This window comes from Helobdella robusta (assembly GCF_000326865.2).
Source record: "Helobdella robusta unplaced genomic scaffold HELROscaffold_13, whole genome shotgun sequence".
In the NCBI taxonomy this organism is placed as follows: Eukaryota; Metazoa; Annelida; class Clitellata; order Rhynchobdellida; family Glossiphoniidae; genus Helobdella; species Helobdella robusta.
This window is the reverse complement of record NW_008703718.1, coordinates 689,501-700,658: the sequence shown is the minus strand read 5'-3', so window position 1 is coordinate 700,658 and position 11,158 is coordinate 689,501. Positions and strand designations below refer to the sequence as shown.

The window sequence follows — 11,158 nt, the reverse complement described above, 5'->3', positions numbered from 1 at the left end:
AAATTAGTTCGAGCGTTTTCTTTGTCTAAGCTGATGTTTATATATTAGCCATATAAAAGCAATACATATTTTTAAAACTAAGTCAACCAGCACAACAACATGTTCAACTGCTTCAATATCAAACCTTTGTCAAGGAGATCATAAAAACTTTTTTTTTAAAACAGAACAGATACATACATGATACAAGTATCTGCTTTATATATTAATCATTAATTCATACATTAAATGACGCTTTAGTCAAGAAAATTAATTTTTTCAGATTTATTGTTATAGTTTTTGTTCAATAAAAATTATAAAATAAAGGTTATATTTTTTAAAACAATTGTTTCTATTTTACTTTCAGAATTTTCATGCTTTCTATGTCTTTTTCTATCTACCTATGCTAGTATCTACCTTGTTTGTTCTTTATATACTATATTTTAATAATATATATTTGTACAAAAAAAACTAAAAAGCAAAGGAACAAAAGTTTCAAAATTTTGTTGCATTCATAATTCATCAATGATCAATTCTATAATAAACAATAAATAATGACTTATTAATACATAAAAAATACAAAATTAAATTGAAATGGCTTTAAATTTTAATTTATAATCCAGTTAATAATTCATAATAAAATAACTAATAGAGGTTAAAAATTTTCAGAATAGTTATTTTTTTACTTTTATTGAAATAAACATATTAGAAGTGATTTTATTGTATTAATTAAAAATAGGTTTTCTTCAAGCTCTGGTTATTTATTTGATATAGCTGATATATAACTTATTTAAATAAATTTTTTAAATTAAAGATTACTGATTATTTGCATTTTTTATTTGTTAATTCAAAAAATTATTAAAACTTAGATTCAAATATATGTCAAATAATTTATAATTAAATTTAAATTTGTATGATATATTTTGTACAATATTTCAATTTTCAAACTTTCTGTTGTCTTAAAAGCACATTGATATATATATTTTTATGCTGACCGATTTTAAACGAATGTTTTTTTTTTAAATTTCAGCTTATTGGACCTTACCATGGGGAAACTATTTAGTTACTGTGCTCTGAAGTTAATAGAAGTCATTGTGCTGCTGTATGACATATTAACATTCATCTTTTATTTCTTTTACCAACAACCCTACAAAGTCCTTCATATTTCAAGAAGAGTCAAGGTAAGTACTATAATGATTTGTTGCAAGTTCAATTTTTTTAATTTTTTGAAATACTTAATATCTCTATTACTTTATGCCATTTATGGTATTGTTAATTTAGGTTGTTTCTTCCCTAAAGATTAAGATAATTATAAATGACCATGAATTGAATTGAATATTAATGAGGAATATTCTAAAGCTGAGTTTAATTGTAATAGTTTGAATTGATTAACAAGCAGCCTATATAATTGGGGATTTATAGGTTTTTCTTTTTCATGGTTTACATTTTACACAAATAAAAAAATAATTTGATTATCATTTATCATTATTTTAAGTGATAGGGTATTTTTTTACAAATTATTTTGTTACTGTATATTAACTGTATTGAGACTTTAAATTATATATAGGCAAAACCATTGAAGAATAAAGACACAACGAGTCCGTTTAGAAGCATTGATTGTTTTTATGAGTTGACAAAGACTCCACAGCAAGGAATTGAAACAGTGAACGATTTGTTTGATTATGCCGTCACTAAACACGCTGATCTGCCATCTCTCGGCACTAGGGAACTGATCAGTGAGGAAGAGGAGGAGATAGAAAATGGAAAATTGTTTAAGAAGGTTTGTTTCATTTACTTCAAATGCCCTTGAGCATTTTATCATTTGGTTTTGAAAGTGACATCATTGAATATTTATTTATTCATTCTTTTGTTATAAAATACAGTTTTCAAAATTAGTCCATTAATTTTGAAAATCACTACTTTAAATTTTTTACTTTGGTTCAGCTGTTTTGAAAGTATTTAATTTCATTAGTTAAATTTGAAGGTTTCTTGTTTTTGAGGAAAAAAATTTCAACATGTTTACATGGATACTATGTATATTATACTATAATTAAAAATTTAATGCTGGTAAAATAATAAATAATTAATTAGAAGTAATATAAATTCTCTTCAGTTTTATGAATCCATTCTATAAATTGATTGACATTGGGTATAATATAATTGAATGTGAAGAGAATATAGATTATTGTACTGGATATATGACTAAGTATAAAATATTAATTAAATGAAATTTGGAGGATTAGATGGAGGAGCATTGGCTTTGATGAAACTAATTAATTATATGCCTTGCTCCAGAGTTGAGATGCTTTTTTGATTTTTATATAAAAAGCATCTAGAATGATTAAGCAGTGTTGATATATTTTTTCGAGATTTTGTTATATTCAAATATTTTATGTTTATTTAAATAGGCGATATTTGGTGAATACAAATGGCAAACTTATGGTGAAATAAAAAATCAAGTGACAAACATGACACGAGGTCTACAAGAAATAATGAACGTCAAGACTGCATCGCAGGCTTTATTGAACAAAGTATGCTTGTACGCTGAAACAAGGGCAGAATGGATTGTAACCTTGTTTGCTTGCATCAAGGGCAGATTTCCTAGTAAGTTCTTTTCATCACAATTCAGATAAGATAAATCTATTTTTTTTTGTTTCACATATTTGTTCACATTTGTGGTTTCATGTAAAATGTTAGTACTTTAATAAAATGATATAATAAGAGTTAGGAAAAAATATCATTGTTATCACTCTCTTAACTTTCTATCTTTAATCATAAAAATTGCAACAATTTTTTTCTTGTTATATTGTACTATTCAACAAAAATTATAAATTAAGTGTTAGTTAAGTGGTAGTTGGTTTATGACAATGCATGTTAATTGTGGTGCTTCCCAAATATTTGCAATGATATTAATAAATTAGTCATTTAATTGACTAATTAATTAGTTAATTAATTAATCAATTAGTTAGTAAATAATAATTTCTGGAATGTGGTTATAACCGTTAAATTTTTATAATACAACTTGTGCATAACATGAGAGTGGCAGGAACTATGTATTTATAAAAAAAAATTATAAAATATCGAAAGTAACTTTTTTGCCAACTTAGTAAAAATTAAAAAAGTATAATATGAACTCATATTTTTTCCTTTTTTTTTAATTTAATTATACATAATCACAAGTTTACATGCTTGTTATCAGACATCTCAGCACATGGCTAGATATGATTATCTCAAGATTTTCTGCAGAATTTTTTATTAACTTATTAGCACCATATTTCAAAAAATGCTCACTTGACTTCAGTTCAATTGCTTTGTAGAAATATAAAAATGAGAAAAAAAACTTTGACCAAAATGGAAACTTATTTATTTGCGTTTATAATAATTTTCTTATATATTATTTTTTCTTGGCATTAACAATTTACAATTAAAAATGATATTCATTGATCTGTTACAATTAAATTTGTAATATAACATTGGTTTATTTATTCAATTCTCTCTTTAGTATTTCCCAGAGGCATTAGCAACAAATATGCAATATATGTAAATACACGTGAATTAATGCATCACATACTTTTGCATGTGATAAGCGAGGAATTTTAGGCATTTGAACCAGGTCACAGCAACAGCAATGCCAGGCATCTTAACCATCAAACCAATGTACTACACAACATCATAACATGAACACCTACACGAAATGAATATAACTATTTTTTGCATAGTTGTAACCCTGTATGCTTCTCTTGGAGACGATGGGATTGTCCATGCCATCAATGAAACTGAAATTGAAACCATCGTTTTAACTCCAGACCTCAAGCCCAAACTACTTGTAATATTTTTTCTATTAATTTGTTTTTGCGTCATTATTATATGATTTAATATGCAGGGTATTGTTTCACCTCTTTTATGTATATGTGCACAAAAAAGGAGTCGCCTTGAGAAATTTTTCAAGTAGTGAAATAGTTGTGCATAAAATACTGTGAATGCATATGATTTGGTATAAGTCATGAAACAAACTGAGCTTGTTGTCGCAAGTAATCAGAGGATCAACTGAGATTGTTTGGTGTGTGGAAAGGAAATCCTGCTGTATCTGCTGGAGAATTAAATAATATTAAGAATGGAGGATCCATTGCCACTTAGAAGGAAATCATGATAGATGTTACAAAAACTTTGGAATTGAAATAGCTGCTGTGTATTGAACGGAACCAAAATGTTTCAAGATATATTTTTAAAGTTTCTTAAAACTTGTTTTTCTTATATTATACGTTCTGATGATTCTACTGGACGTGTTGGAAGAAAGAAAATTAAAAAATTTTAATTTAATGAGTACAGAATCTTTCTTGGAATATTGACAGCTGAGATTTAGTTTAAACATGTAGAAAGGATAAGCAAAAGGGCAGGCTGGATTTGAGAAATATTTTCTGAAAAAATTATGATAAAATGATCAGATTTTAGTAGAGGTGGTATATGAAATTGGTGCAAGCAGCGACAGAATCTAATTTCATGTAATATATCTGGAAAGCCGTTTTCCAGCCAAACAATTATCGTAATTATAGTGATAGGATTTAAAAAATTATGTATACTTTTTCAAATTTATTGTTACCTCATGTGATAAAGTTGTAGATAATTATATATATTCATGAATTAAAACCTTTTACTGAAAAGTAAAGAAGTGGCATTTGTTCGTGGAATTTTATATTAAGTTTATTGATACAGATAACTTTACTGAGTATCAATTTTATTTCTATCATACAAAAGAACATGTTGGAGAGTTTGAAAACGATCGTCAACGTGATAAGTGTTGATGACTGCAAAAGAGATGTCATCAAGTTGTCAGACAACAGGAAAGTCAACATAATCTCAATTGCTGATGTTCAGCTAATTGGTCAGAAGGCTCTTGAAAATGAAAGTTAGATTTTTTGCTCTTTTGTTTTCATTTTAAAATTAGTTTTATGTCGAGTTTCAGTTTATGTTTCCTGGATCTCTTGGAACATAAACCTACATAAACCTACTTTGTCAGTAATGGTACTGGAGTTCCCATATTACAATATGTTGACAGAGAAATTTTTTTAAATTAGAAACAACGTCATTTGTATGTGTGGGTGTGTGTGTGTGCACGCGTGTGTGTAAAATGCGTTAATAAGAAATTTACTTATTTCATCAAAGATGGTACAAATTATATGAATGAGAATCCACCTGCAGACAACATAGCTCTGATCATGTACACCAGTGGATCTACGGGGGTACCAAAAGGTTCTTTTTCTCTAAATTTTTATTTTTGCCCATCATATTTATCGTTCATCTGTGAACTTAATACATTTTATTTAAACATTTTTAACATAAAGTGTCAAATTTCTTACTTTTTTTTTTGAGTTAGAGATTTTATATCTGTTTGCTTAGATTTGATTTATTTCTTATCTGTAAATGAAACTATGTAAGTAACTTTGTTGATAGGTATTAATTTCAATCATAAAGTGTGTCATGTTATTGAAATTAACAAATATGCATTTGTCATTGAAGGTGTCATGCTATCCCATTCAAATGTATTGTGTGCTATCTCGGGCCAGGGTCAACGAGTTGGAGTTATAGGGTTAAGATAATTTTTCATTTTCTTATTATCTGTATAATTTTCATTTATTTGACATATTCAATGTCAGCCGAAATTTGATTACTGCAAATGTCTACTTGACTTTGATAGCCAGCCTCTTGAAATACTTGAAATTTCATTATCACAAACATGTGCATATTAGTATTATGCAATCATACACATGCGAATTCACACACACTCGCGCGCGCACATACACACACAGACGCACTCACACATACTCACACACAGACCTCAGGATGTTTATGTCGGATACCTACCGTTGGCTCACGTCCTGGAAATAACAGCTGAAATCTGCTGCTTTCTGAAAGGAGTTCCCATCGGATTTTCTTCACCCAGTACCATTACTGACAACGTAGGTTTTTAAAATAATTTTTCTCTTTCAAGTGATCTTATGAAATTCAATAAATTTTTGCTAATAATAATAAAATATATTTCTGTTAAATTCTTTAGTGTGTGTGTGGATATATGTATTTATTATAGATTCAGAAATATGAAAAACTAGATAAATGTTACTTTTTTATTCTCATATTATGCTTAAAAAATTTTATCTCTAACACTTTTATTTATTTGTGTTTTAACAATGTTACATTTGAACAGTCGACTCGCATCAAGAAAGGTAGCAAGGGAGATCTGTCAGTCCTGCGCCCCACTCTGATGACATCTGTCCCTGTTAGCTTCTCTCATCTTTAATGTTTTATTTGTACATTCAGTACTTTACTCATTATTTATTTTGAACATTTGACTTAGAAGCATCATTGTTTTTCATTTAAACTCATCTTTTTTATTCAAATTCATGATCAACAGGATTTTAATTGTGTTGTTGTTAGAAATTTTTGGGTCAAGAAATGTTATCTAATAAACATTAATCATCATGTCTTATATATTTGGTGTTGCAATAAAATTAGTAAATAATTCATTTAAATGTTTGTGTAAATGTTATTTAAATTATTCCTTTGCAGTTGATAATGGATAGACTGTACAAGATAGTTTGGGAAAAAGTGAAAGAAGGTCCAAGCTTCAAAAAAGATTTGTTCACGTTTGCTTATGAATATAAAAAGAAGAATTATGAGGCAGGCTATGATACTCCACTGTGTGACATGTGAGTAGTAGCATCCTCATTTGTGTGTGCTTGAAGACGTTTATTATTTTCATTCTGCTTGTTGTAATGTCTGCAAATTTTAAATCTTATGCAAGCTTAAGTGAAAATAATTATTTCATTTAATTGATCAATTGGTGGGGATATGCTTGCATGCACGCACGAATATCAGAGGGAACCTCAGGTTGGCAGTGAGGTGTGCAATATTTAGAGATGAGGGTGGCAAACATTCAGTTTAACTCTAAATTTTTTTTGTTCATCATTTTTCATCATTTTTTTATTGTTTCTTGTGTTTAAATTGACAAAATTAAAAAAAAGTTCTTGCAAATTTAACAATATCAATAGAAATAATATGATTTATTATTATTTGAAAAAAAATAAAACATTTCATTAAAAGACTGATCTTCAAAAAGATTCGTATGATCCTGGGAGGTCGTATCAAGTTGATGCTGACTGGTGGGGCTCCTCTATCTTCTGACACTCAACGTTTCATGAATATTTGCTTCTGCTGCCCCATCATTCAGGGCTATGGTCTGACTGAAACCTGTGGAGCTGGGGCTGTTTCGGAAGGTGTTCATCGTTTTATTATTCTTCATCCTATGAATAATTCACTGATATATGTTATGACAGTTAATTAAAACTAGCTCTCAAATCACATTTGTCTCACTTTTGACATATTAAAATTTTTTTGGGTGGTTTTTAGTTTCACATCTGTTTTAAATCTGTTTTTTAAGTTTTGCATCTAACCAGGTTTGATATAACAATCTATTTATCTAAATCTTGTTTAAATCAGCAAAATTTCATTAAATTCTGTGATTTTGATTTGATTGGGTAATTATTGAAACTAACTGTTTTTAACACTTATGCATCTGCATCTTCTATCATTTTGTCTTGCTTGACAGACTATCTTAATATTTTTTGAGATAGAAAAACTTAAAAATTTGGCATGAAAATAAAATTAAGATGCTGTTAATTGGTTTACGTTTACGTGCGCTTTTGAATTTTAGGAATAGAATTCATATTATTATATTAGAAGATTCGAAGGTTATGACGAAAATAAATTTTGATTTGCCAACTTGACAGCTACTGATCGCAACACTGGGAGAGTTGGAGCACCTCTCCAGTGCAATGACATCAAACTTGTTGACTGGGAGGAAGGTTAGGTGATTTGTTTGTTCTTCTCTTCATATTCAAATCTGATTGTTCTGTCAACTCTGCGCAAGTCTCTATCAATATATTAAAAATGTACTGTGTTTAAAATGCCGTTAGTATCTTTGTTTAGGTCCTCTATGAAAATAATATGTATTACTTAATCTAAAAAGTTCCATTTTCTTACTATGAACTATATCATTCAATGGATCAATAGTGATCTGCAAACACTGTAGTAATGTTTGTCATTTAGTTAGTTGGCGGAATGACAAACTGTATATTCAAACTGCTTCATTCAATTGATTAATTATAATAATTCATTTTCAGTTAATAGCCTAAACTTTCATATCCTATCTTCAAATAAATTTTAGGGAAATATTATGCTACTGATCGTCCGTTTCCGAGGGGCGAGGTGTGGATCAGCGGTGATAACGTTGCGGTGGGCTACTACAAGAGGCCGAATGATGAATCATTTCAGTTTGTGGATGGCAGGAGATGGTTTGCCACTGGTGACATTGGCATCATTGAACCAGATGGCAGTCTTCGCATTATTGGTATGTCTACGTTTTTTTTCTTCCATGGGTTCACTAACATGTAATGTAATCGTTTTTTAGTCTTACATTCTTTTTATATTACATGAAATCTACAGTGCTTGCTAATTATTTTTATAGAATAAAAAAACTGTTAAACGTTAAAGCAGTAGATGTTGGATTTGATATTTTTTAGTACTGTTTTTGAGTTTTTCTTTCAAGTTTTGGATCATAAAATTAATCAACATGTTATTAAACAGATCGTAAGAAGGATTTGATCAAATTGCAAACTGGTGAGTACATAGCCTTGGCCAAAGTGGAAACCCAATTGAAGTTGTGCCCACTTGTTGACAACTTGTGTGTTTATGCCGACAGCAACAAGATGTACATCGTTTGTTTGGTTGTGCCAAATAGAAAAAATCTTGAATCTCTTGCCCATGAGATGGGGTTGTCCATTGGCTGGCCGTACATATGCGAAGATGAAAATATAAACAAGGCCGTTCTCACATCGCTTCAAATGCAAGCTGTAAAAAGTTGGTCATTTTTTCATTTTAATTGACTTGTAAATTGCTGGGAATGTTCTTTTTTTTAAATGACCCATTACAATATGGTTTTTTTAAATAAATGTTTCTAAATTTTGAATTATGATCTTTTGCAATTGTAGCAGATATTTGAACAAATGTATTTTATTCTAATTTTAATTTTGTACAAAAAATTGAAAACCAAGCAGGCAAGTTGAATAAATTTGAGATTCCACAACGTTTGACCATGGTTCCTGATGTCTGGACTCCAGATACTGGCCTGGTCACACCGGCTTTCAAGTTGAGACGCAAGAATATTGAATCCTTCTACTTCACGGAGATATTGCGCATGTATTCGTAATTGCATAATGGTGTCCCATTGTCTTATTTCTCGGAAAAAAAAGAATCACTTGTTCATGAACAAAATGTAACTATTCGCTACTGTTGAGTACACGTTGTTTACCTTAATTATTCATTCATTCATTCATTCATTACTTAAATGTTACATGCAGTTTATTGAAGGTTTTGTGGTACAGTAACTATTGAAACTGTTGCATTTACGTAATTCATTATTATATTCTACTGTCATTATTTAAAATCCTTATGTTAAATTTTAAGACTATGAAAAAATTATGGCTTAAATCGGAATTTATAATTGCTTGATACTCACTTAATATCCATTCAGAATTGGTATTTCAAATTATAAAGCCTAGTTCACTTCATTCCGTGATTTTTTTTATTGAATTATCGCAGGATACATCCACATACTTCACCTTCTAATTGAAAACACCTTGATGTTAATTTTATTTCATACAGAACTGTTCAGCTGTCACGATGGCGAAGCGTTTTATGTGCTTTTTGTTCTAGATTTTTTTTTTCGTGCTGTTTATTTAGGATAAATTAAATGTACATACTTTATAAACATCATCATCTCTAGAAAATATCAAAACAGATTACACTTCATTCCTTTTTGATTCGTATTTAAACATGGGGTCTATGCACTTTGAAATTGAATGGAATGCTTCGAAATGAATGTTATTTAAGTTGATGTTATTTGTCAATCGTTATTTATTATTAAATTGAAATAGTTATTATTTATTCACGAAGAGTGCAATCCTGCGGGCTTCTTTACATCTTTCAGCTGGCTATCTTATATCATTTTAACTTATTTATTTTATCCGATTCATTCCAGTTTTCACCGGATAATACTTTTAATTGATAATAATTAATACTGCATCTCTTTGGTAATAGAGTGGAAACTATATTGAACGTGGTTTCATTAATTATTTCGCATACATTTTATCTGCTAGTAATTCACATTAATACATTAATGGATGTAAAGACGTGCACAATTTTCGTCTTTGTGCGTGTGTGTGAGTGTATGTGTGTGGGTAATATAAAGTAATAGTCAAACGAATTGTTGATATTTGATTTAATGATGTCGTTTTTTTCCATAATTATTTTTTCACCTCATTTACTTGTCATATATGAATATATATATATATATATTGTATATATATATATATTGTGTATATATATATAATGTTTAATTGACGTTTATCATTAGCGTATTTACAAATGGTGTAGTGTCATATTATAGAAAAGATGGAAAGATACGGCTGAGATAATTGTTTGATGTCTCTGAGAGCTGATGAAAGAGTGAATAGAACAAAATAATGTGTTGTAATTTTGATTATAATATAATACACGTATATATACATAGGTGCGCGTTTCTGTACGTACATTTAAGACATCAAATTACTTTCTCAGCAAATGTAACTTTTCTATGCGTGAGCACCTATTAAATTTATATAATATGAATAAATTTGTGTGCGCGTACGTAAATACAGATTTATTTTATTTGTTTATGAAAAATATTTAACAACTGCGTATCCTTAACACGTGTTAAATGTACACATATATACTTCTTGTTTTGTTGTCGTGTGTGTTGTTTAATACATTTCTCTATTACCTTTATAGGTTTAGGTAAATATTATCGTTATTTAGTTGAAATTTAATGCTAGCGCGATAGCGATAAGCTTTTTTCCTTCCTATGTATTTTAATCATTAGTTTTTATTGCTCTGGATATTTATTACCCCAAAATTTTCCGATTCCAAATAACACTCAATGAAAAATCATCTCCCTACCCTGTTTTCGAAATAATCTTTTCCTCTCCGCCTTTTTTCTGCACGCTTGGTCCATACAATAATAGCTAGACCAATTTTTAAAAAATAACCATTTTCATACCTCCACCCAAAAATTCTTTTTGTGTAATATTAA

At 29.0% G+C, this 11,158-nt stretch overlaps 1 protein-coding gene across 1 annotated transcript; it reads left to right on the top strand.

The window, feature by feature from the left end:
* Window positions 1-1,022: 1,022 nt before the first annotated feature.
* Window positions 1,023-10,790, top strand: HELRODRAFT_190440 (hypothetical protein; the record flags this gene model as incomplete). The annotated part of the gene is made up of 15 exons (XM_009014114.1): window positions 1,023-1,157; window positions 1,544-1,756; window positions 2,385-2,580; window positions 3,696-3,802; window positions 4,732-4,882; window positions 5,140-5,226; window positions 5,494-5,563; window positions 5,810-5,933; window positions 6,179-6,250; window positions 6,541-6,680; window positions 7,075-7,247; window positions 7,761-7,835; window positions 8,198-8,380; window positions 8,617-8,889; window positions 9,087-10,790. The coding sequence occupies 15 exons, from the start codon at window positions 1,023-1,025 to the stop codon at window positions 9,236-9,238; spliced, it is 2,151 nt and encodes a 716-aa protein (XP_009012362.1). The 3' UTR covers window positions 9,239-10,790.
* Window positions 10,791-11,158: the final 368 nt, after the last annotated feature.